A 27,550-nucleotide genomic window follows, 5' to 3' on the forward strand; every position below is an offset into this window, starting at 1 on the left:
TGAAATTTCCACTTTTGCTTTCCGGCAGTTCCATTGTTCTTTCACTAGTTGTATTCTGATTTCAGTTTATGAGTACAACGGTCAGTATTTCAAATGTTTACTTCATTACTTAATAAACATTTGTGTCATCTCGTTTGTGTCTGTTCAAGCCATCAAGTTCTAATGTTTAATGTAGTCTTGCCAATTCTGATTTCTCATTATTGTTCCATTGTACCTGGACAGTACTTTAGTTGTAATTTCTGCAGATGTGATTGTACTGTTGATTTTAGTGACATTTCTTTTATCCATTTTGTTACTCTTCAACTGTTTTATCGTCGTTTTATTTCGTCCTCAAATAGGTCTATCGTTTCTTCGGTGAGAGCGGTTTCCATTTTTATTCACGTGATGCTCAAGAAGCAAAAGTTTGTTTTTCCTATCTCTTTCTATGCAGGATTATTTTTTCCTGTGCACACGCAGTACCCTATTGGACTTTCACATTGCCCCAAATACATCGCTGTCGATTATTTATTTGTAAGCTCTCGATTTCTTGTTATGTTTGTTTCATTGCTTCCTTAGCATGCACGAACGAAGGTAGTGCTAGGCCATTTTCTAGTATATTACCAATCATTATTTTACTGCCATCCATAATGAATACTGTCGAGCAATGTTGGCAAAATGAGTTTAGGTATTGTTTATTAGGATGAAAGTTTAATTCTGATAAATATAAAATTTATTGTTTTTGGGGATCATATTCCTTTGACTGTACTTTGTAGGGTATTTATTTATTTTACCGTATTTCTGTCGTACAGCATTAAGATATATTGCTATAGTATGTTTCTGCTTTAATGATACTAAAGATGTGGTATCGTAATATTACCCACATCGAATGTACTAAGTATCTTTAAATTTAAAACCGCCAGTTTTAGTATATGTATAAACTGTATAACCATATAAATGGCCTTACATTTTCCTAAGACAAATATTTATGTACACATTAAATGCTGGAATGTGTATAACCATATTTGAATTTAATAAGATATTTTGATTGTGACTTTAACTTTGATGGTTTTATAACTTGCCTGATATTTTAACGTGTGATAATACAGAGTGTTTGACTGTCTAGTGTGTGAGTACTTCCTAAGATCTCGAAGTTGTTTTCAATCTTGATCCTCTCTTTCAGATATGTCATAAATGCTGCGTCTTTCAATAGGTATTAGTTTACCAATTTTGTCCTTGTTTATTTGAAGTCCATAAACTGTTCCTATAAGCATTCTAATATATTCTGATAATTTGCCTTGCATCATCAAACGGGTGTGCTAGAAATGTTTATGACCAAACTTCCGTCAGCATAAGAAAGATACCTAAACGCCCTGACAATCTTTCTACTTTGAGGTGATTGCGAGCAATAAGAATAATTTTGATCTGTGACACCCAATACTTGGAAAGTTTTCATCTTTTTAATTATATAAACATTATATTGAGATTGCTTTTATTATATTTATTATAGTTGCCTGTATTTTGTATCTCATCATAAATTCTATCAGTTTTCCTCTTTCTAGATCGAAATCTTTAAAAAAATACTGATATTAAATGTAACATTTGAATTACAGTTATAGCTCTCAGACCCTTTACCGTAAGAGAGACTTTTTTTTTTATCCAGTAACATGTGATTTTGCTAAATACCAATTTTGTTGCAATCCGAGAGGCAGAAAGTACGACAACTTTTCCCCAGTGAACGATAGGTCTTTGTACTTGCTCTTCCCAAGACATACACGGGTCTTTCTCAGATCGTCGTGTCTACCGTCCGACAAAATGAAGGCATCGGGCGTGGTAAATATCGAAATATTTTGTATATTATAGTGCATTTGTGTGGTTAACCTGCACCAAAAACTCGTATTAGTATCAGTGTGAGTGAACGGCAGTGATTTTATGTGAAGAGGGTCATAGGAAGCTTAGCATTTATATATATACTTTGGAAGCTGTGAATTCCAACCACCCAATGTTTTGGTCGAAAAATGTGTTCGTTATCAACCTTTTTTAATGCAAAATTCTTCACTGAAATATATATGCAGTATATGGTAACCATATAGATGTACTAATTAGTCCTTGGGTATAAATGTTTTTAATTCATATCACCGGATGGTTATGATTTTGAATGATAATAAAATGGTGATGGTGGTCCTAAGGGCTATGCCGAAGTTTGAATGATGATTACCCGTCATAGGGACGAGTCGATCGTTGTTCATACAGTTTAGTATCAGGAAGGAACTTTTATCGAAACTACTCTAAGCAGGTCAACTAAAGCAGCTTTCACGGCCATAAATATGTACCTCAACTTTGGTTGCAGGTATCCAAAGTTTTATAGGGTGCAATTCGGTATGCTCAGACGATATTGTTCATTACCCCATGCAAGGCTAAAGTCACTGATGTTAAAAGTAACTTTGCATGAAAAACCCTTTTGCGTTTTTCATACAAAAAATGGTTAGGAAATGGTAGGGCAGTAAAAGAACCTAAAAATACCAACCTAACCTAATCAAGGGATGTTTTCTGGTTACAATTTCGCCGCATTAACAGTGGAGGAGGGGGTGAGGGCCGAATCGTCTTACTTAATAAGTCGTAATTTGATTAATGTTTTTATATATTAAGCATTTGTGAAGGTTATGTATTGAGAAGAAATTTTTTGTTTTGGTGTTTTTTACCCTAAAACAAATTATAATGTGGGCAGGGGCTGGAGTTTTCCAAAAAATAACTGTGGTGAGGGCGGTTAATCTGTCGCCAAATAGTTGAGCAAGATAGTTTTCCAAGGAAATCAGCCAAACACTAGTAAAGCAACTACAACCAGAAGTGGGCAAACTGCTGACAAAGAATAAAGGCTAAGTTTTATGCTGCTGGGTTTCATTGTACCAAGGCAGGGGCTGTTAACATCCAAGAGAGTAACCGTTTTGGGGCGCGGGGGGAGGTCTTTGATGATTAAATCGTCTAGCTGTAATCAACTTTACTTTAGACAGTACTGACCAGTTTAATTGTTGGTAGCATCCAGGAACCCAGATCCAGGTAGAATGCTGTGTTACCGGTTGCAGATTACTTGGTCTCCAAGAGGGGCAAAACCCCCCACAGCTGGGTTAGGGCATACTAAAGAACATAAATAATAAAAAGGTTTTGAAATGTCTTAGAGCATTCGTTGTGAGTCAGTTGAAGAAAAGTACTATCTTAATATCAAGATCTAACTAACTAAGTAGCATACAACTTGGTAATTTCCTGAATGCAGAGTAGGGAGACAGGGGTAGGTGTGAGAATTCCTAACCTTTCTTAGAATGCCGTGTCCTGACCAAACCAGACCTAACTTTCCTTACCTAACTTAGGTGCCAGAATTGGACCTGGTGGAAGGATTTGCCCCCAAACCCCAACTGGAGGGCAAAGGAAACAGTATTCAGTGCAGTTGAAAATGCAGTTTGGTTACATTCCTCAGATGTGAATTTTCAATCAAGAGTAACACTGGAATTTTAAATGAGTTGCATGTAGTGTTGATTATTGAGTCAAATGGCAAGGTACTGTAGATTGAAAATTACTCCATAGGGGAAATTATAAAGTTCCCTATATAGATTAGGTAATGAGGAAAGGGAGTTGGAGATGCCTTGAACACATCTTTTGGACAGGCCATGGGAGAAGAGTACATGATAGATTAGGTGGTCCTCTGTGGGTATCAGGAGAGTGGGAAGACCCATAACTTTGCTGAGAAATAAGCTTTTAGAAGGGAGACTGGATAAGATGGAGATTTTTGGAAGCTAAAGCACTTGAAAGACATGAATGGCAGAATTTCATAGGGCCCCCTTGTGGTTCTTAGTCTTGCAGGTGATGATAGGGGTGTGTGTATTTGTAACTTTGTACATGTGAATGTGATTGATTTTGAATTTTTTTCTTTTTCAGCTGAAAGAGTACAATGTGATTGGCCGGAAACTGCCATCAGAGGCAGACCCAACGCCTCAGCTATACAAGATGCGTATTTTTGCACCAGATAGGGTAACTGCCAAATCTCGTTTCTGGTACTTCCTTTCCAAGCTGAAGAAAATGAAGAAGTCTAGTGGAGAAATTGTTTCCATTCAGCGTGTAAGTATGCAGATTGTCTAAAGCTTGTAGTTTGTCTGTAACAGAACCATTACATTTTTTAAACAAAAATTATACTGTTTTTGGTTCTTATAACTAGAATTTCAGGGGTTCACAATTTTTAAACAACCCACTTATTTTTTTTTATTTTTTTTTTCCAGGTATTTGAAAAGAAACCTCTGATTGTCAAGAACATTGGCATCTGGCTGCGTTATGATTCACGCTCTGGCACCCACAACATGTACCGTGAATACCGTGACTTGACTGCCTCAGGGGCTGTCACACAGTGCTACCGTGACATGGGAGCACGTCATCGTGCACGAGCACATTCTATTCAGGTAAGTAATATTTGATTTATTACTGTATTTTGTGTATATATATTGTGAAAATGAAGTACTATTCAGTTTTTATTTGTAAATGCTCGTTTTGGTGAAAATTATGCATTCTGTTTTACCAATGGTAATTTGGGTTTCAGCAATATTGACATGAATGTTAGTAGCATCGGTAAGTAACAAGATAGCTAATTGTAATAGGGACTCATTAACTTGAATTTGGAAACTTCTGCACAGAAAGTATCAGAAAAAATGCCAGGTAGTTCCAGAACTCAAGCATTAATTTGGCCCATGACTAAGTATGCTGAACACGTCAAGCAAATAAATAGGGACATTTATGCATTTGAAACTACTAAGAGAAGCAATCACTTTATATTATATATGTCAATTTGAGTCGTTAAGTAAAGGAAGTCTGACTGGAGCTAGAGGAAATACTTATATGTAATAATCTAAAGATTTGTAGCACAGACTGTGTAATTATGCAAAGGCCTTGCACTGGCTATTTCACTATTATATGTATTGGGTATGGCATACAGAAAATTTTTAGATGCGAGTGGTTCTGGCACCAGTCCCCATTCACATCAAGCTGACTGTCTTGTAATGCATGAAATATGTGATGACTGTGTTTTGAAAGAATCCCCAAGCTTTAATACAGTTTCATTGTTAAAGACATTTAGCTTTAAGAGATCCAGACTGTTCCTGATAGGGACGTGAAGTTATGTAAGAAGAGATAAAGTGCCCTCCTTGCAGTCTATATGTAATTTTCTGGATTCAGATACAGAACAGTTGGTGTCAAGTTTTGTAGGTTTGGAGCAATTTTTTTGGTGCCTTTCAAATCATACTTGACTTATTTTATTGTTGGATTTGTAAAGTATTGTTCATGATAATTTGAACTTTTAGTGTAATAGTATGTTTGTCTTGTTAATGTACTGTAAAGGTCTAAAATACAGCATTGAACAAAGATGAATGGGCAATCATTTCCGATGCATAGTAACTGTTCAGTGTAAATTAGAACACACTGCTAAGTATAAATTTGAAAATTAGAGCCTGCCATGGTTTATCAGGTGGCTTATAAGGTAAACATCAATGTGAACCCTTTTGATTTTCATTTTTTATAATTTCCCTTGGTCAGTTTGGAGTAATTATAAAAGAATTGCACAATCAGGTTTATCAGTACCCAAGTTGCTATGGGTAATCTGTGTATCCAATCTTAGTCAATATATTTATGGAAATTAGAGAAAGGGTAGGTTATCAAATTAGGCATTTATGATACCCCAGGGCATTGAGTTTATAACTTGCCACATGGGCAGTATTGGCAGGCGCTGATTTTTTCATACAGGCTTGTCGTGTGGGTTTTGTAATATACTGTAATAACAGTGTCACCTTTTACTTTCCAGATCATGCGTGTGGAAACCATCAAGAGCAGTAACTGCCGCCGACCACAGACTACCCAGTTCCACAATTCAAAGATCAAGTTCCCATACCTGTCCTACGTTAAGAAGAAGAACTTGAATGCTGATCGTATTACTCACAAGAGACCTGTCCCAAAGGTCTTCTAAAAAATAAAGTTCCATATTGTGAGATAATAGGTGTTTTTATAAGCCCATTAGCATGCACTTTACTAGTTAAGGTACATTTCAGTATCATGTTCGTATTATTTTAAGGAGAGTGCAATTTCTTATCAGACAACTGGAAAATTTAAGAGTGCTTACAAAATCCTTAGAGTAATGAATCCGGCTTGGCTAAATGAAGGTATGTCGGGAAACAGTGTTTGTGCTCTACTTTCACCTCTTGGCTTGTATTTTTTCTTGTTTGTTGAGTCTATTATCTTCATTGCGACACTTGTAATGTATTATTATTATTATTATTATTCAGAAGATGAACCCTATTCTTAGGGAGCATGTCCATAGGGGCCATTAACTTGAAATTCAAGCTCCCAAAGAATATGGGGTTCATTAGGAAGAAGAGATGAAAAGAATTACAAAAAGATCTCACATTAAAAACAAAAATAAAGATAAAAATGTATTAAAATGCAAGAATAGAATTAGATTAGTAATGAATTGCAACTCTTAGGTTTGAAGTTCCAGCTGCACAACGTACTCAAGAGACTTTCACAGTCCAACGGTGTGAAGAATAAAGGACCACTGAAATTGAGAAGTCTACAACGAGGCACATTTAAATCTGCTTACTCTTAAGAAAAAGGGTTGAACTGCAAATGTAAGAAAAATACAGATAATGAAAAATTGACAGACCATTTGTTGATGATCCAAATCATAACTGCTAACATAAAGAAACAAAACCTACCACCATGAACCGTTAAATAGATAAATCTCTGTCAGGAGCAGACATCCGAACTGAGGAACAGTATTCTAGTAAATGAAGGGCAAATGAGGTAGAACAGGCTACATTGATTTTATCACTTAAATGATGCCTTTCGTACAATACATACTGTAACTCGTGTAACATTACTAACATTTTCATTAGGTGTTTCTTGAAAATTACCTAGAATGGTCAGAGTTTAAGACTCGTTTAGCAGAGTCCGGACGGCAGCATTGGTGGAAAACCTGTACGAGATTTGCTAATCAATAGCTTTTTCATTTTACTGGAACTTCAGCCTCATACACCACAGACTACATTCATTAATCACTAAGAAATGCACCTCATGTCTGCCTTGAGCACAACTAACAAAGATTGAAGTGAAAGTCAAAAGAACAGAGTTGTCCCTGCTAGGTATTATGTTCACACCTACCTTTGTGCAGTGTTACTACAGTGTGACAGCGCTGTGCTGTAAGCATATTTCAAACTAAGGTGAAGGTCACCGTATAATTTTATTAATTTTTGTTCCTGTGCAATACAGACCTTTGGCTTTCACCTGGGAGAGTTCATCAGCGGGATCTGAAACTGACCATTTAAACTAACTGGTGGTAGGCGAATGCGGCAAACTCTGAACTGATCATTCAAACTTTGTAATAAGGCAGTTAACTGGTGGTAGGTGAGTTTGGGGGAACTCCTGCTAACTGGCTGTCACTTACCACTTTCAGTTGCTCTCAAACGAGGACATTTTCTGCCAGGTTGAAACTATTTTTTATTGTAAGGTGTTTCGTGCTTTGTTTTTCCAACCCGTATTTGAACATGAAAAGTGAATAACAAGAAATGTGAAGGACAGTAAGTGATGGTTGGTTGCCCTTGCAGCTGAGAGGTTCATCAGCAGCAGAGGAAGACTAAAGGTAATTGTGTTCCGAGAGCTCGTTTTAAGTTCAATTTGCAAGTTCAGCAGTATTATCCTAGGCATCCAGCATTTTGTGATAAAGTTTTCTGTTGTGAAAAAATTGGTCTCTGTACATACAGTAAACAAAATAATCTTTCCTTGAAACAAGTTTACACGGCCCAAATAGTGTGTGGCCATGGAAGGTTGTAAATTGAAAGTTTTAATGCAGAGGATTGTGTGCATAATATATAAATAGTTTTTGGGCATTTTTCCTATTTATTTTAATAGTAAACAAAACTATTAGAAAAATTTGCATTTTAATATGATTTAAACGCGCTTTAAACACGCTAGTATTTAAATTTTTTCAAATCGGGAAAGATATCAGAACAAAAAAATAACAAAATTTGTGCTCATTTATGGTAAAATTTTGTGTGCATATTCCTTGAAATAAAAAAAAAACTAACTACCGAATTTTAAACATGCACATACACGAGCCGATACCCAATTGAATGTGAATGATTTGCTCTCCCTCCTTTTATCTTCCCCTGCAAGGCATCCTAAATACAAGTACAGCAGTATGGGCTGGACGGGCCCAGATGCCTGTAGACTTTACAGTCAGGCCTAAAGCAATTGCCAATTTGTTTCTCCATTATGCTTTGGATTCATTAAGAAATGAATCTCCTCTGAATCAAGTGACTTGACCAGGCAATGTTGATGATCCTGAGCTTGATTCAGGCTGCTCTAACCCCAGTTTAGATCCTATCTCAGTTATGGACTCCGAATAACTCATGCCAAGCCAGATCATGGGGTCCCAGGCGCAAAGAAAAATATATTAAGCCTTGTTTAATAGCATGAAGTCATATGGCTTAGTGCAGAGGTTAAGCTTTTTTTACAACTGGTTATAATTACTTTGAAGTTTACATGACTTTTCTCAGTGCTGTTATGTCAGATTTTTATGAGGAGTAAAAAGTAGATATTGAATTCAAAGTTCAGATCATTGCTTTCTGAAATGTGGGAATTCTTTGGTACATTGATGAGGCAGTGGACAGGGAGCAAAAGTAGCCACCATAAATAATGATTATGCATTAAAAGGTGCCCAAACTGTGGTATCAATAGACAAATTAAATCATACTGTTTAAGTAGGTGGGTGTCCCTGCTCCTTGCCAATAACAAAAAATGTAAAAGCAATAGGGATAACATCAGCCCCAAACCTACAAGTTTTAATAGCAATTGAAATGTTGATGTCTTGACTCGATTGGGGATAGGGTATAACCCCTCACTCATAATGCATTTTTAGATGGTAATGGTGAGCCAGCGTGTGCTTATTGTGACAGGTTAGTGTCGTTTGGGCACATTGCAGCGTTCTTCTCCCGAGTTTAAAAGCAGCAAGCAAGAATAAGCATGGTTTTCACCCGAAATCTCTTGCTTAGGTTTTGGGTATAGAGGTTTTACTTGAGCACCTCATGGCCCCTTTTTTTTTTTAAATTATGGTTTTAACAAAATTCAAACTATTTATTTACATTTTACGTGTCTGAGTGATGTGCATAGTTTTTATACATTAGCATGCGCTTGTCTATGAGAATTTAACATGTCATTTTTTAAGATAAAAATTCATCCATATCTGTATTGCCATGAAGATATTTTCCTTTAGACTTCATTGTCAATCAAATACACTTCTTCATTTCTATTTCTGTAAGAGTTATTATTTTCGCTCAATATAAAATTCTTTTCCTATCACTGCTTTCTTATAACTTTTTTTTTTTGTTGCTGAATGTTAGGATTGCCAGTTTTGGGTATTTATCAGACATTTTGTGGTTTTAATTTATTTCTCTTACTATGTAGTTTAATCTATAGATAAATTAAACGAGAAGACTTATTTATAACAAATTTATATTCCCCTACTTTGATTCTTTCTGTATGCCCCAGTTTTCTATTTAATATTATCAAAACATTACTGGATTTTTTTTTCAGTTACCATTTTCCTTTTTCTATTAGGAATTGAATATTTGGTTAGATTTATATTCTTGATTTCCAGTGCATCATTCCCGCAGGGGGTAATGCCGTCAGTGTACCTCACGTGGTGCACTGTAGGCATTACTAAAGGTTATTTGCAGCGTTCCTTCGTCCTTTTACTGTACCTCCTTTCATGTTCTCTTTCTTCATCTTAATTTCCACCCTCTCCTAACAATTAATTCATAGCGCAACTGCTTTGAGGTTTTCCTCCTGCTACACCTTTCAGCCCGTTTACTGTCAATTTCCGTTTCAGCGCTGAATAACCTCATAGGTCCCATTGCTTGGTTCAATCCAGTGCATCATCGGAAAAGGATAACATTACTGTCTTTACTAATTCATTTTCTAAACCTTATCCTTCAACGTACTTTTTTTTTTTTTGTTATTCCAAGTACTGTATGTTATTTGGTTAAGCGTTGATGTTGATCCTGTGAATTCTTGCAATATTCTGCTAGTAACTTTGAGTTTCTTGCTCAATACCCACCCATCCCAACTTCTATCAGCACTTCCGAAAGCTTTAGCAGTCAGTTTTTTTTTTATTACCATTACCCTTTTGCACAGCATTTTATGATAAATATGTAATGTCCTATCAATCCTCCTACAGCAAAACCCTGCCCGGTGCTCTGTCTTTTGTTCTTAATTGTTTTCATTTTCATATTTTGATATCATCATGCATATTAACAGTGTCATTGGCCTTAGATCTTTTCTCATTGACCTTCCAAAGTCGTTTCACATTTTAGATATATTTTTTTTAGAATTCTACTTTCAGCCCCTCTTGACACGCTGCTCTCTTTATTTGTAATCGTCTTAGGTAATTCGTGATTTCATCCTGGGTATATAGCAGTGTCTTCATATGTTTTTATTAGGTTATTAATTTTTATTGAATACATCAAAAGTTTCCTTAATATTTCTGGAATGCTGTACTCATTAAATATTGTCATCCAGTTCTTCCATTAATCCTCAACTTTGTCTTTTTTCCTTCGTTCCATATTAAGTTTTTATTCTCGTGATATATATATATATATATATATATATATATATATATATATATATATATATATATATATATATATATATATATATATATATATATATATATACTGTATATGTGTGATTTTTTCACACATTGTAGGGATGTATTTATATGAATATATTTTTACTGTATGTTTCAGGAAGGGGAGGGTGTTGGTTGTTAATTAAGAATTTAACCATTTTTTGATACATTTTTCTTCACATGCGCCCGTATCTTCCAGGTGACTCTAGAATTATAGTGTATGATTTATAGTGTATGATTTTTTCACCGGTCTATATACAGTATTATGGTTCGATGTGCACCAGCACATTTTGTTTCCACATTGCAGGAAAATACTTTTTCTTGTATTTTATTGGCAAAGAGTGGCTGTTGATTGTTAAATTTAAGAATTTAACTGAATTTGACACATTTTTGATCACATGCGTCCGTATCTTCCAGGTGATTCTAGAATTGTAGGGCTGAGAAGCATTATTACCAACTGCGCGTTTGCAAAGCCAGTAAACGTTCATGCTAAATTGTACAATTAAGTGTAAATAGTTCTCATGGTTTTTCTTTCCATCATTACATTTGATTCACAGAAATACTAATTATTAAATAAAAGGCTGTTGGCTATTCAGTGATTGTTGACTTGTATGGAAAACTCTTACAGATGTTGCCATCCGCAAAGACATACAGCATGTGGCAATATTGATTTTGACAGAAAGAGACCAATCTCTATACAGATGTATGAAGTCAACTAAGAAAAATTTTAATAGCAAGCAAAAATATCATAATATAAATCGAATGACATATTTTGTAATGTATATTGATATTTTGTACACATGAATGAAGTACAAGGAAGCGAACAACAGACAATAATCGGTAACATAATGCGAAATAATACAAACGAACAATCCCAAACAGCGAAAGTTTTCTGCTAAAATAGGCGGACCGTGAGTCATTTGTGTGGCAGGCCGGCTACCTTCGGTCGTCCCCGCTAATCGTCTTCAAAATTTAACATCGGAGCCTGGCCTGACTTAAATCCACCAAGATGTCGGCTGTAGGCCAACTAGTGTTCGATGAGTATGGAAAACCCATGATAATTCTGAAGGATCAAGCACAACAGAAGAGGTTAACGGGCGTTGACGCTTTGAAGGTAATATCCATTGTTTTCAGTGACGTTACGTACCGCGATTTAGAGTAATTGTCACAAAATGCAGAGAACTGCCTTCCCGTGTACATTTTACATTATTGTTTCCCGATGTTTCTCATTCAAATTCTCGTGTTATGTTAGGTTGGTAGAACTCTCGAGTAAGACGTAGGTTAGTGCAGTGACACCTACCTTTACGTTTAGCTCAAGTATCGTGGACCAAATTGGGCTAACTTTATGTCAGGGTTGTCATACAAGATCTCCGTCTGAGAAATTTGTCATAATATTCAGAATGTTTATTGATCGAAATTGGATATTGCCCAACCCTTGTTAGCCTTGTATCGATCTAGGTAATCCTACAGTTTAGGGGTCCAAATTCACAGCTCCCTTGTGTGTGCTTGTTTAAGTTTTCTTTCCAGTTTTCAATTTCAGATTTTGACAGATTCGCAAACAGAAGTACATTTGCAAAAAAAAGAAAAACAGTTTATTTGCTTATAGAAGCAGAGGTTTACGAATTTCTCGGTTATTTTTCGTTAGACTCCAAGGCCCACCGCCCACATTAGCCTGTGATTTATATTTTTCGTCAGTAAAAGACATAAAAAAAAAATTTCGGTAGATCTAAGCTGGCTGTCCGCGGTTAGCCAGCCTATGGCAGTTGACGTTTTTCTATAGAACTTTACCTGCTGATCAAGAATTCGAGGTAATATTTTGACGGCCAAAAGTAATTGAGCTGTAATTTACCTTAGAAATGTAGCCGACGGTAAGAGGGACCTGTTGGGAATCTGGGTTCGGTAAAATTTTATAAGTTGCCAATACCAAATAATACCAGGTAACCTAGGGGTTTACTGGTTACAATTTTGCCATATTAGCTATGGAGGGGGTTGGGGGACAGGTATTGTCTAACCTTATAAGTCATAATTTGATGAGGTCTTTTCAAAAATGTAGATTACAATTTCATATCGTGTAATGGCAACTTATAAAATGGGTGAAAACACTTTCCAGAATAGCTAACGGTAAGGGGGACCCGTTGGGAATCCGGGGTTCTGGGTGGGGTAAATAACTTGGGAAAAAGTTTGGCCACCTTACTGTTGTGTTTCCTGTTACATATGCCATTTGGAACACAAAAAACAAGCGTAAAAAAAAAGGCCGAATAAATGGACAGCGGGAGCCGTTCCAAAGGCACTTTTCACGCATGTGTCGATTTACAGGGGAGTTTTCGGTTCACCCAATGCCCCTAACTGAGAGAGTAGTTGGCGGGTGTTTTGGGGGTTGGGCGTACTAAACCAATCACGGTTGTAATGTTAACTTTTTCCACAGTTTTTGGGTTGCTAATTATGAATTTACCTTTAATTTTTGGCGCTTGAGTGTAATTAACCTGTGAAGTCCATCCAACAAGGGGTTTCCATACGCAATCTTCACAAGACAGAGCACGGGTACGTCTGTTTCGAACGGTTCATATCCCGTCCAGCAAGTGCAATAACTTATTAACTTATGGGTACCCCCCCCGGGCCAGTACTAAACATGGCGAAGGGACATTCCATTTGGCCAACAACAAACGGATGCACCACCAGTATCAGAACCCCTAAAAGTGTAGAAAAAACCAGTTGAAAAGGTAAAAATAGGCGCGGAGCTAATATATAATTTACCATTGTGTTTTTTATATGGAAGCGTTATTTTTTTGGGTAACAGTTATTTACCGCCACGTCTCTACGTAAGTCCTACGTCACTTTACCAACTCGTACTTTCTGTGCAGTGCCGTAACCCCCCCCAACTGAACACATGGCTCCCTAGTGGTTACGTAACCTAAGATGGCGGCTTTGTATACCTGTTAAAGTTTCTTCACCCCGGTCGCAAGCAACGAATAGTGTCCAGTTGAGCTAGACTATGGCAATTGATGGTTTTCTGTGTTGTTTTGCTTACTTTACATGAATTTAGGGTAACATTTTGCCGGTAGGCTGCTGCTAAGCTGTAATTTACCCTTGAGCTGTATGCGACCCACACTATAGATGTGCAATTTTCAAGGGTCAATTACATTTTAGTTACAGCCGACTGCCAAAATGTTATTTTAAATTCTTGTTAAGCACGTCAAATAACATAGGAGAACGTCAATTGCCACAGGCTAGCTCACCGCGGACAGCCGGCTTAGAATTACCAAAATTTCTTTAATTCATAACCTTCACAAGTGCTTAATAATAGAGAAGAATAATTAATCACATTACAACTTAAAGGTAAGGTAAGACAATAGGCCCCCCCCCCTCCACAGCTAATACGGCAAAATTGTACAAAATTGTAACCAGTAAACACCCCTAGGTTAGGTTAGGTTGATAATACCAGTTGGTATTTTTAGGTTTGTTAGTGCCCTATCACCTAACCATTTTTGCATGAAAAACCCAAAATGTTTTTTTCATGCAAAAGTGGCTAGCTGGAGTCTTTCGAAAAATTACCATTTTCTCCAAATTCTTTGGGTCCATATCTTTAAGAAATGTTTTTATTTATGTTCCCCCCCTTTTTTTCAATCTGTGCTTCTGTAAGCATGTGAGCTCATTTTTCCATTGTTTGCCAAGATTCAGTAAATATTTGGTAAGCCTGTGTGCTGATCTTTACTTTATGTAATGCAGTGGCATTGGACCCCTAAATTGTGTGATTACCTCAATCCATTATGGTCAATGGTACGCTAATTACTACAGGCTAAATGTGGACCTGCTTATCATCTCTGAACAGGCCTAGGCCATCCACTTGTTAGATATAGAAGTTGTTGCGAGCATGAAGGTGACTAGATACATTAGGCTTTTGCATAATAGAAAATCCTGGTAGGTCTAGAAGTCTAGGTGATGATACTTCAGTTTCTTGTCAGTTACAGGGATGCTCTTCCCTAATTTAGGGCATTGGGTCCTCACCTAGCCAAATTGGGGGCAAACCCCACTAAATAGAACCTGATGTAGAGCATTGTAATTTACAGAGTAAAATACAGTACAGGATAAGGACAAAACAATAGAGTAGCTTTTGGTAAATGCAAGTGTCTTGGTAAAATCTACCAAGATGCTGGCTGTAGGCTTAAGCCAACTAGCCTAGTGTTCGATGAATGTGGAAAACCTATGATAATTTTGAAGAGGATGAATACCAACAGAAGAGATGTGTTGAAGGATTTTTTTTTTTTCCCAGCCCGAGAAGAAAACTAAAAGGGTTGAGAGGTCTGGTTAAACAAATCATAACTAAGTAAAATACAGCTGTAATAGCTTAGTTGACTTATGCAGATGGTTACTGAGAGTGTACGTGAGAGAGAGAGAGAGAGAGAGGCATTTTTGTTACAAGTATGGTGAAAAAGATAGATAATTGCCTTTTGCATAAAGTTTTCAGTTTAAAGTGTGATCGATATTGTTTATAAGCATATTGAATGTTCACAGTAAAGTGATATTGAGAAGGTTAGGTGAGGAAGGGTATGGAGTTGCCCTTGAACACGGTTAGATTTTTAACTCACCCTTGTCCAGATTTCTCCATTATCTGATGGGCCCTTGGCTGTATTAAATACGGATAATTGAAGGATTGCTGTACGACCAATTTTAAAGTATGAAGGTGTCCTTTTGTTTTTGTTCAGGATGGCATTGCTTCCTTTATACAGTACAGTACAGGATTTTCATTTTGCAGTCTCATTTTTTAATTTTTTATTTTGCAGTCTCACATTCTTGCTGCTCGAAGTGTCGCTTCAATTCTTTCCACATCACTGGGACCCAAAGGTTTAGACAAGCTTATGGTTAGCCCTGATGGAGATGTTACAGTCACAAATGATGGTGCTACTATTCTGAAAATGATGGATGTTGAACACCAGATTGCAAAGCTGATGGTGCAGTTATCACAATCTCAAGATGACGAAATAGGAGACGGAACCACTGGGGTTGTTGGTAAGTTGCTCTATATTAATATTAACTACATTGAGTACAGTATACTCTAGAGTTGCTTACACTGGGGAGGATTGGCCTTTTTACATTAATTTAAATAAGGCTAAGTAGTAAATAGAGTACAGCTTCAGCACCTCAATTCAGTATGCTTATCAGCTATATAATCAACCCCCAAACCGGGGCCAAACTTTAAGGGTTGCCAATTTAAGAAAAAATACATCAATGGAAAGTGGAAGATATGCAAATGCACATGGTGTAAGAAAAAAAAAAATCAAAAATTTCTCCCAACCTTCCACGAGATGTTGAAAATGACTATGTACAACCCTGTGTGGGGATGCTTTTACAAGACACTTTTAAAATCATGTTAATTTTACCAAGTTATGCATGTTTTTTCTAATAATTTATTGTAATATATTTTGTGTAGTTATAATTACAGTTCGTACATTATCATAACAGATAAGAACTAAAATCAGTAACAACTTCTGAGTGTTTTTGTTGTAAAATATTTACAAGATTTATTGAGATCGGGAGATGCAGTAACTTTTTGTGAGGTATACATGTTTTTTCTAATATTTCTTTGCAAAATTACATTCTTTGCAAAATTAAAATTATAGCTAACGTACTATCATAAAAGATAAGAACTAAACTAAAGCCAACAGCATTCCCTGGGTGTATTTATAAGCAAATAGATAAAAAGACGTCCTTGAGCGGCAGAGAGGCAGTACGTTCCCTTCTGAAATCTCAAGGCATACTGATTGATGTCTCTCCCGTGCTGAGCTAAATAGTTGCCATAAGTCATTTATGGCCTATTGAAGTGCTGATTGTGTGTATATTTGTCGCTGATGTATTGTTAGTTGCATGAAAGTGGGTTGTGACCATATAGTGGATTTTCTCAATCCTTAAGGCATGCCAAAGCATTGGTACCAGCTTTTCATATTTTGATTTGAAAACCTTTTCAAGTCAAGAGATTACTTTTTATACCTCATATGACATAGATGCGTTTTATTGCTAATAAATGCAGCATTCCGGTTGTTAAGAATTGTACACTTTATGGGTCCAGCTAGTCATATTTGTTTGACCCATGCGTATTTGATGAAGACTACACTTGATTCTGACATTGACCTGTTTTGTGTGTGTGTTCCAGTTTCAGTCAACAATAAAAGAATATTTTTGGGAGCACCAAACATGGGCTCAACATGAGAAACAGTATTAAAGCTTATTTTTTCCCACTTTATAATGATAGGCATAGAGTCTGCACAAATATATTTTCCATAGAATTAGGTTAGAGTTGAAAGTGGTGTACCACTTAAGTTTCTTCACTGTGACTTAAGTGTCCATACAGTGCAATATAGAATCTAGCAAGTAACTTGTCTTCCACCATTTCCAGGTAAGGTCATCAGAATTTTTGAGGCATTAAATATAAATAGTATTTCCCTCTTTTCTTCCTCATGAATTATGCATGAAGTGTGGCTTTACACACCTTGCATTATTTATTCAAATGTGTATGTATAATCTACCATCAGCCGCATACGGTAGAACATGGAAGATTTAAAGGTCCTCACTATGCAATTTTTATTGATGGCTAAAATCTGTTACAGGACTTCCTCACTCTGCAATTTTTGATGACCTAAAGTCATGTGGTGCAGGATTTACAGTACTAAAGTACCTGATAAAGTGAGCCATTTCTCTTCACCCAGTAGTGCTTCAGTCTGCACAACAAACTGCTTGCAGTTGAGACTTAAAAACACTCTGGAAGCCCTTCAGAGTTCTTTAAAAAATCCAGTTGTCCACATAGATTGTTTCCATTTCCCAAAATTTATAATGTTTGTATGACTTGAAATAATTTGATCTCTGCTTATGTAGGCTTCAAAAGAAATGAGGCTAAAGAAGCAGCCAAAGCTGCACCTATCAGGATTATATCAAATACTGTTTACCAGTTTTTTTTTTTTTTTTTTTTAATCTAATGTATTCCTGCCAGGAATTTTTCTTATCGACTCCATTGGTGGTTGTAAATTTCAGACTTTGTGGAAAAATGAAAAATGAATTAGAAGAATGAACCCAGTATTGGTGTGAGGTATTTATTTGCAAAAACCTAGTGAAGTTTTATCCACTTTATATTGGTGTTTGATGAATAACCCACATGACCCAGTTTCAGAATGGTAACATTTATTGTTAAACATATGTAATTGTTCAGTCTGCAGTCAAGGATATGTAGTTTTGAAAAAAAAAAAATTCCAAAGAATGTAATTTTGTCAATCTTGGAGAATATCCAGTCATTTTTTTATCTTTTAAGTTGTAGTATATTAATTTTTGTATTTATTGGCTTAGGCTATCCAAGTTATCTTAATTCATGTTGAAGTGGAGGTTGTTACGATACATACCAAAGTAGGATTCTAAACCTGTTCATTGTTGGAATAATCATTAGAAACTTGCAGTGGCTCTTGTTGTTGTAAACATCAGATTGGCTAGTGAGTGTTTTTCAGGGATTTATTGGTAAATTTTACTTTGTAGTTGTTTATTGGTTAGATATCTTGAAATATTTTTCTCATTTTTCCAGTATTGGCTGGTGCATTGTTGGAAAAAGCGGAACATCTCCTTGACAAGGGTATTCACCCCATTCGCATCGCTGATGGTTATGAGTTGGCAGCCAAAAAGGCTATCGAAAACCTTGAGAAAATTGCTGATGAATTTCCAATTGATCCCAGTAACAGGGAGAATTTAATCCTCACAGCAATGACCACTTTGGGATCGAAAATCATCAACCGTTGTCATCGTCAGATGGCAGAAATTGCTGTTAATGCTGTAATGGCAGTGGCTGACCTGGAGTCTAGGGATGTCAACTTTGAACTCATCAAGGTTGAGGGTAAAGTTGGTGGAAAACTAGAAGATACCATGTTGGTCAAGGGTGTAGTTGTAGACAAGGACTTTTCTCATCCACAAATGCCGAAAGAACTTAAAGATGTCAAGATAGCAATTCTCACCTGCCCATTCGAGCCTCCCAAGCCCAAAACCAAACACAAGTTGGAAGTGACAAGTGTAGAAGAGTATAAGGCTTTGCATAATTATGAGCAAGAGAAGTTTGTGGAGATGGTTGATAAGGTGAAAGCTGCTGGTGCCACTTTAGCAATCTGCCAGTGGGGCTTTGATGATGAAGCAAACCACTTGCTACTTCAAAAGCAATTGCCTGCTGTGCGCTGGGTAGGTGGTCCAGAAATAGAGCTAATTGCTATTGCCACCAATGGCCGTATTGTACCCAGGTTTGAAGAGCTAACCCCAGAGAAGTTGGGTACATGTGGAAAGGTTCGTGAAATTTCCTTTGGAACAACAAAGGACAAAATGTTGGTGATTGAAGAGTGTCCCAATACAAAGGCTGTCACCATATTCATACGTGGGGGAAATAAAATGATAATTGAGGAAGCTAAGCGCAGCATCCATGATGCTTTGTGTGTGGTGAGGAATCTGGTCAGAAATAACAAAATTGTATATGGTGGTGGAGCTGCAGAAGTCTCTTGTGCCTTGGCTGTCTCAGAAGAAGCAGATAAGGTGAGTGTATAACTCAGAATTTGTCTTTTAGCATAGAACTAGTAAGTAAAAATATTTTTAATTCACAGTTGATATTATACAAGAGACAAAACAGTTACAAGAAGTTAAACAGTATGTGGTCCAGGATGGTGTAATCAAAGTACACTACAATAGCATATTTTATATAGTGGTAATAAGTTTTTAAAACTGTTTTTTGTTTAGCAGTATTTTGGAATTCCTGTTGCTAATGTTCAAACAGTTTTATAGCATTTTCTTGCCAATTTTTTTTTAATACTTATTGGTAGGGAGGAATGTGAATGTATACACAGCAATCATTTACATATTTTTGGCTTGGATAGTTTTCTTTCAAAAGTAATGGTTTAGTACTGGTTGAAGATAGACTTCGACATTTGTTTGCATTAAAAATTGTTTTACAGTATTCTTTTGTCCGACATACAAAGTAGTTGTACTTGCTGTTTTTCCTTTTAAATTTGCAGTACAGCATAGTGAAGTATGGTTTACTTTTCAGATATCAACATTGGAACAGTATGCCTTCCGTGCCTTTGCAGATGCTTTAGAGAGTATTCCTCTGGCATTAGCTGAAAATTCAGGACTTTCTCCAATTCATGCTTTATCAGACTGTAAAGCTAGACAACTTTCAGAAAAGAATCCTGCTCTTGGCATTGATTGCAACAGCAAGGGAACAACTGGTAAGTACTGGTTTTATAATTTTTTTTACAGCTTTAACCATATTTATATTGAAGGTGTAGATGATGTGAGGTATATAAAATTGAAATTTTTAGGTAAAATTAGGTGTGCATTGGGGGGTTTAAAATTAATGTTATGAATAAACAGGAGAGAAATTTTGTAAATTTACCACCATGAATTTGCTGACGTTTGTTGCATAATTTCTTGGCCGTGTGAAAGTCAGTAGGACCATCCAGAGAGAATTTTACAATCAGTAAACTTAATTATGTGGCAATCCATATCCTCATTAGGATGGGAACCATGTTGATTCCTTGATTGTTAACAAGTTGAATTATTGAAGGAAAACAGAAGTTCAGAAAGGTTGTTCATCAATCCTTTTTATCCTAGAGAATTGATTAAAGTTAGTTTGGCACTGCTGTCTGTTAATTAATTTGGCACTGCCAGGTATTCAACATACCTTGGAAGATAATTGTTCTCCTGTACCATGGGAACAAGCTGAAGAAATTGGTCAGCTCCTAAATCTACCCCCTTTCACCCTTTGTACTTTTAAGTTCAGTTTCTACAGTAGGAATCGTCAAGTTGAGGAGACGAGGAGCCATCCTCACTGCTTCACACTACCACAGCCTGGTGTGGACCAATTTCTAAAAGATTGTCCCAAACACCATTATATTAAGCGACTGACTTTGTCTTTTGAATAACCTAATGATGTAGTTAAAAGTAAGATAGGAACTTGTATATAATGAAACCCCAAAGAGTTTTTGATGGGTAATGTTATTGGCCGATAGTGTAGGTATTATTAATTATAATGAGGATAGTCCTATTTTCTATATATTCAGTGTAGATTTAATATTTTTATTTTTAGTGAATGCTAAAATTTCAGTCAACAGAGAAATGGCAAATATGCAGAAATCCTTACGTGTGATTTTGTCATGATTCTTCCAATTTGTTCATATACATAACGTAAGGGGGATTTTCTCAATTGCCCAGCTGGAGTCCGGTTATTATTTTGGGCCAGCCCTTTATAAATTTTGACCACTGGCCTTTTTAAGTTTTCAGTCATGCCTTTGCTCTTCAGTTAAGCCAGTTAACATTTTCTCATTACAAGAACTAACCTTGTAGACTTAATTTTAACCTCTGGTCTTTTGAGTTTTCAATCATGCCTTTGCTCTTCAGTTAGGTCAGTCAACATTATCCTCAACTACAGGTTTTAGTGTAACCTTGTTCTTAGTAATTTTATTTCTTTCACACACAAATTGTTCTGCAATGCAGTTTCTTGCCAATGTACAAAAAAAAATTTGTTTACAATAGTATTTGGTTTAACTAACGACAGCTTATTTTTGAAGGTCAATTCTGACTGACTAGTTCCTTTTTTCATGGACATTTTTTATCGCCAGTATGTAGGTGTAAGCATGGCTTCATCATTTGGTTGATTCATGAAACTAAGTGTGAACCCCTTTGAAAGTTGATTTAGGGTTCGAGTTGTTTGCTTTTCATTGATTGGTAGTTTCCTTTTCTTTCTTGAAGTAGTGTGATCCTATTCATGTTCTGAGAAAGCTTACCTTCTTTATCATCAAAATCTTCTGCATTCAGTTACTAAAATATGAAACTTATAAAGAGAAAACATACCCATATCCACTCTTGCACTACAGACTTGGATGAACAGATTTAAAGCTTCCCATAATTGGATACTACATGATTGTTATTAATGCAGGTCACCTATTCTTGCTGGTTTGTTGTGACATATTTTCTGGTTTTTGTTGCCTCTGCTATGTTTAGCAGAGCTTGAATGAGTCTATATCACGATCTTCTTGGTCTTAACACTCTACTTCCTGAGAGTTGCCACTGAAACCACAGCCACAGGTTTATGTGATAGCCACCCCGGGGAGTTTTATGTGGACTGCGTCCTTTGGCACTATATACTAGCTTTGAATGCCTTTATAGGGAATATTAGTAAATTGTAAATGTTCATTTGAGAAGTGTGACAAAAGCTTCCAGAAATTGATCTGAAGTGTCTCACAAACAACTTCCCATGTGTCAAAATCTTGCAAGTAGTTATGGGAAGTACTTCCATAGTAATATTCTCATATTCTGTGCCTTGGCTTTGGTTTTTAAGTAAAATGTTTGTGAGAACATCTTGTCTGATTTTAGCACAAGTCAATAATCATTGTCTGCAACTGCCTATTTTCCTATTTTCAATTTTTGTGGAATATCTAAGGCAATTGATGGGAGTCCTGCAGTGCTTTGTATTTCTGTCCCCTTTGTTGCTGACATTCTCAAAGCATGAGGTCTTTGATTTGTAATGTGATGCATTGGTTGAGAAGAAACTGGTTTCTACCATAAAAAAGGAAAATCGGCTTCTCGTGTGCACACATTATCTTCACTTTAAATTTTTGTGAGTGATCCCAGACAGACGTAGTATAAGTTTTTCCTGATATTAATCATGTGTGGAAGTATGTTTTCCCACCAATGGTTTTCAGCAGTAGCCAAGGCTGATGCATGTACAGCTAACATTATCTGTGAGATAGCCTTTGGTGATGTTAAAGCTTTCCATACTATTTTGCAAATTGCATGAACAATAATCTCAGGGAAGTTTTTCAATTGGGGTCTGGTGATATGTCAAGAGTGCTGGCTAAATTATTCTGTCCTTTAGGATGGCCTAAACCAGGTTACCATGGTATATGTTGTTCTTTCACACGGCCTAAATGTAGAGACTTGCAACATTTGTTTGCCAGCTGAATACTAGCTCTCCAGGGGAAGTATGAGTAATTCTTGCCATGCCATGGAAGTAGTTATTTTTGTGTATAAACATCTTGTTCAACAAACCAAATATTTTTCATACTCTATGATAAACTGGTATTTTCCATACTCTGTGACAAACTGGTATAAGTGTTGGTCCTTTGGTGGAGTCATGCTCGTGTAGGTATTATAGAAAGGAGCATCGTGTAGGTATTATAGAAAGGAGGAGCAGATCAAGCAACCAAAAGCACATCCAGTAGGACATGATTGAGCAAAAATTTCCATGAATGCTTTTTTATGTTGAAGTGATTGTCATAAAAAATACTTTAACTACTGAGATGAAAATTTTTTCCTGTAAAATTATGTCAGCTTTGTAAAAACTTTATATTGTAGTTGGATAGGATGGGATAGAGGCCAAATATATGGCTCCTTATCAGACTGCATTAACAAGCCAAGATGTAATTCATAATGGACTGAATTTGCATTGGAGTACAGTATTTAGTTCCTCCCAGAATAAAGCTGTACCCTTCTGTCTTGTCAGACTAACTTTACATAATGGAATGAAGAGCTTCTCAGCTAAATAGACATCTTTATATTCAGCAATCCACACTACTTTTCCCAATTAGAGTGAACCATTTTTGATTCAATAAATGTAGACAATGATTTTTCCAATACTAGGCTTGAACTGTCTTTGGATAGTGTGAAGTTTGTATAATATACAATGTTGAAATCTATTGGATTCCTGACTATACAGGTATCAAGAGAAGTGATTTTGTTTATAAGTCAGCCATAGCTGCACTTACTGTGAAAATATCGGCACTTTATTATCATCTTGAAAAATCCATCATCCTTAATAAATGACAATCATTGTGAAATAATGAATCTGAGAAGAACATTTTGAAACAAATAATACCAGCATTTGGAGTGTGGTGGTGGTGGTGGTGGTCTTTCAGAAAAAAAAAAAAAAAAAAAAATAATAATAATGCTGCTGCTGCAGTGAAGATATTTTGTGTCTTTGTATTGGTCATTTATAACCCAAGGGTATTTGTTGAGTAACCCACTTGAGCAAGTCCTCTGAATGAAAGTAATGCAGAAAAAACAAAAATATCTTGACCAACTGTTTCAGTTTTCAGTGAGCCACAAACATCTTCATTTGCATATCATCCAGTCATTAAATTTAAAGAGGTGCAGTGTGTTAAATACCAGTGTATGTATTACTGTAACTAAAAACAAACCCTTTGTGCAAGCCATACAAGACTTGAGATTCTTGATTTAGTCAAGCCTAACAGTTTATAAATAAAATAAAATGCTTTCACACTAAAGTACATAGTATGAGTATGATGATTGATTGCCTTCAAATTATTTAGGCAGCAAACGAGTACTGGGAAATAAGTAAGTATTGATTTGTGAATATATTATAAAACTGAAAAAAAAAATATATCAATTATGTCAGCTTTGTAAAAATCTTAGTGTTGAATTTTAGCTAGGTGATCTGTTTAAGCTAAAATAACTAATATAGGTCATTGGTAATTTGAAAGGTGGTAATTAGGCTTCTCATTGCTGTTTGGAACGGGTTTGATTGTTTCCAACTGCATGCAAAGAAAATGGGACTAGTTCAGCAACTGAAAAATCATAATTGAAACTTTGCCGATAGAAAGGCCATGATTGTGGCTATGGCTATGTTCAAATTGGCATCATGTCATGTATCTGAGAAACCTAAGTGACCTGAAACCTAAGTGACCTGGCTACATAACTAAAATTCTGCCTTCTTTTTTTAATTGCCACCTGTCAGAGTAATAGCTGTTGTTTAGCTATGAAAGATATCTAATGAACAGGATGGTGGTAGGGTTCTGTGCAGTGTCCTTTGGCCCTTAGCTGCAACTTCTGCCTATCCTCTCCTAACAATTGATTCACAGTACAACTGCAAGGTTTTCCTCCCAATAGACCTTTCAAACCTTTTCACTGTCAAATTCTGGTTCAGCTCTGAATGGCCTTAGTTGCCCCAGTGCTTGGCATGTATGCTTAAAATCTATAAATCAATCCATGTTCATGAAGGAGAAATCTATGAATGTTTTCTGTAATTCAGGAATGTTTTTTTGTTTTCATAGGAATATAATACAAGCATAAAACTATTATGGTAATGTAATTGTCAAAAATGAGTTTACCAAGCCAACTGTAGTGCCAAAATGTTTGAAACCTAGTGCTGTCATCGTTTGATATTTCAGCTAATCAATGGTGTTTTGAAGTTTAATCGTAATTGTCAAAAATGAGCTTACCAAGCCAACTGTAGTGCCAAAATGTTTGAAACCTAGTGCTGGGACATAAATGTTTGATATTTTAGCTATTCAATGGTGTTTAGAAGTTTAATCATAGTGTATGCATTGTCTGTGATTCAAGACATGTATTGTCTCTGATTGTACAGAGCTGACCTGTCATGATTATAACATGTGTATTGCAGAGGAAGAAGTGACAGCATCACTAGGTGTTACATATTTTTTATATACTGTCTATTGTATATTGCAAAGGTCTTGTAGTATTATTGATATACAGTCATGTAACTGAAGTTTTCTTCTTTGCAGACATGAAAGAACAGCATGTAATTGAAACTTTACACAGCAAGAAGCAGCAGATTCTTCTGGCAACACAACTTGTGAAAATGATCCTCAAGATAGATGACATTCGCACACCTGGTGGTGTTGAAATGTACTAAAAAAAAAAAAAACATGAATTTAAAACTTCATAATGGAACTCGCTTTAATAATTCTTTTTTATATCCTTTTTGAAAAGTTTTTCTTTGCCGATACTAAGCTAATCATTATTGCGTTCTAGAAATAAATTAATTAATTTAGTTTTTACTTTTAATACCCAACTGGGCATCTTATGCAGCCACCATATGTTTTTAATTTACTGCTCTTGGGCCATCGAATGTCATTCATTTTGCAAGCAATACTAAATATGTTTATGAAAGTCATATTAATAATGTATTCCCTAACCTGCAAGCAAATTAAAATCTGACCACTATAGATCAAGAAGTACTTGTTGCCATTCCCATATCTCCAGGTATGAAGCCTTGACTCTCCAACTAGCTACATTTATTTTGCACCTCCGAAGTTTCACCATCAATGGGTGTACTCAGATTGTAACATTTTTTTATCATTATTCGTTTTATTTTTCTGTTGTGAAAATTTTAATTTGGCTTAAGTGAATAGCACAAGGCCTGCCACTTTTGGTATGTGTATGAGTGTGCATTGAATTCTTCAGTAAAAAGTGAATTTAATGAAGATTAATTTTTTGGTACAATATATTGGTTTTCCATTCTTCTCTTCCCTTGGTCTTAGGGTTCAGTTTATGAGGAATGATCCCTCCACTAAGAAACCTTCACATGCACAGAGGAAAAAACTCTCAGCTTCACATGAAGAGGAAAAAACTCTCAGAAGAGCCAACTTGTTCTTTTTTAAATCTCCATACGAACATGGATGGGGACAGACCCAGACGTGCCCTGCCGTCGGAATGTGAAGGAACAAAGAAACATCCGCGTACTTGACACTCAGGCTAAGTCTGTGTCCATAGATGGGATGGAGGAAAACAGCGAAAACAACCAAAGTGTGTTGTATCTCGGTTGTGCAACAACTGAAGAAAGGAAACTGCAGTGCAACATCTGCATGGACATGCATTGTCATCTTTGCAGAGTGAATCTTTGACTAAGGACAATCAGAAATTTGCAGTACAGTAACAAAAGAAAAGTCTCAGCCCTGCAACATCGTGAGAAGGGCAAGGCTACTTCTACCTACCACATGCCTCTCTCTTGTTCCTTGAACAATGTGAAGCAAAATACAAGGTCTTGCAACATTGCAAGGCTGCAAATTCTTCCTAAAATTGGAGAGCCTCTCTCTTGTTCCTTGAACAATGTGAAGCAAAAATACAAGGTCTTGCAACATTGCAAGGCTGCGAATTCTTCCTAAAATTGGAGAGCATATCTTCAGCTTACGTCCAGAAACCTAGGCAGCATCAGTGAGAACGGCAACCAGGAACTGTTCTCGAAGGAAAACGCAGGGAAGGGAAGAGAAGTCTATATTATGCTAGGAACTATTACTCTGGCACTAAAGAAATGCTCGTCCATGTCTCGAAGAAGTAGCTCTTGAGGCTATGACACACAGTAAAGCAGCACACACCCGAACCGAAACAACTTGCTGAACCCGGCTTGTTGGCGGCAGCTCAGATGGTGAGTCATCTTCCTCCAGCCACAATGTATTCTTCCACCCAACATCTCAAGAAAGGGAGAATGAAGACGGAGAAATTGCGATACAGCATACGACAATGAAAAAAGGGAAGGGAAGCGAAGGAACTTTTAGGAAAGCTTCCCAGGACCTATCGTTCAAAACAGGAACGAGAGGAGGGGAGGGAGCGTAGAAAATAAGTGACAGGTTGTCTGGCACTGTAACTAACAGTGACCTGTGCTGATAGTGCATGTGAGAAATTGGCTAATTAATTGAGATTGTGTATCAGTTTCATTTTCTATTCTCATATTTATCACTTTCTCTGGAGGATGATTTCCCTTTGGAGCCCTCTTTGAGTTTTTTGCCTGTAGACTTTGTCCATAAGGGTTTTTCAGCCGAAGATTTAAAAAGAAGAAAAAGTTGGCATCTGCAGCACATTGTGTTCTGTTGATGTGCAGCATAAAGATGCAATCTGAAAAGATGGAATAACTTTACTTAAATTCAGTGCGAGTTGTAACAGTGGGTGAAACATCATCCATCCACTTTTCTCTCAGTCAGTGACGAGAAAGAGAGCAAATTTTACCAGCACAAATTATATAGAATTCACAACCATGCTATAAAGGTGAGATCAACGAATGGAGAGTTTACTTCAAGGAAGGATGCCCTAATAACTCGG

The 27,550-nt window shown here is 36.4% G+C and overlaps 2 protein-coding genes across 3 annotated transcripts; both read left to right on the forward strand.

The window, feature by feature from the left end:
- The first annotated feature begins 1,690 nt into the window (after positions 1-1,690).
- Positions 1,691-6,001, forward strand: RpL18A (ribosomal protein L18A). The gene is made up of 4 exons (XM_067118694.1): positions 1,691-1,809; positions 3,907-4,086; positions 4,245-4,421; positions 5,813-6,001. Exons 1-4 carry the CDS (start codon positions 1,792-1,794, stop codon positions 5,972-5,974), a joined length of 537 nt encoding a protein of 178 aa, XP_066974795.1. The 5' UTR covers positions 1,691-1,791; the 3' UTR covers positions 5,975-6,001.
- A 1,437-nt stretch (positions 6,002-7,438) lies between these two features.
- On the forward strand, positions 7,439-25,505 carry CCT5 (chaperonin containing TCP1 subunit 5). 2 transcript variants are annotated; one of them, XM_067118693.1, is made up of 5 exons: positions 7,439-7,642; positions 15,469-15,694; positions 18,249-19,234; positions 19,743-19,923; positions 25,237-25,505. In XM_067118693.1, exons 2-5 carry the CDS (start codon positions 15,544-15,546, stop codon positions 25,365-25,367), a joined length of 1,449 nt encoding a protein of 482 aa, XP_066974794.1. In that variant the 5' UTR covers positions 7,439-7,642; positions 15,469-15,543; the 3' UTR covers positions 25,368-25,505. The 2 variants fall into 2 exon arrangements, with proteins under 2 accessions (XP_066974794.1, XP_066974793.1); XM_067118692.1 differs by lacking the exon at positions 7,439-7,642 and adding an exon at positions 11,350-11,801.
- The last annotated feature ends 2,045 nt before the right edge of the window (positions 25,506-27,550 follow it).

This window comes from Macrobrachium rosenbergii, chromosome 16 (assembly GCF_040412425.1).
Source record: "Macrobrachium rosenbergii isolate ZJJX-2024 chromosome 16, ASM4041242v1, whole genome shotgun sequence".
Classification (NCBI taxonomy): domain Eukaryota; kingdom Metazoa; phylum Arthropoda; class Malacostraca; order Decapoda; family Palaemonidae; genus Macrobrachium; species Macrobrachium rosenbergii.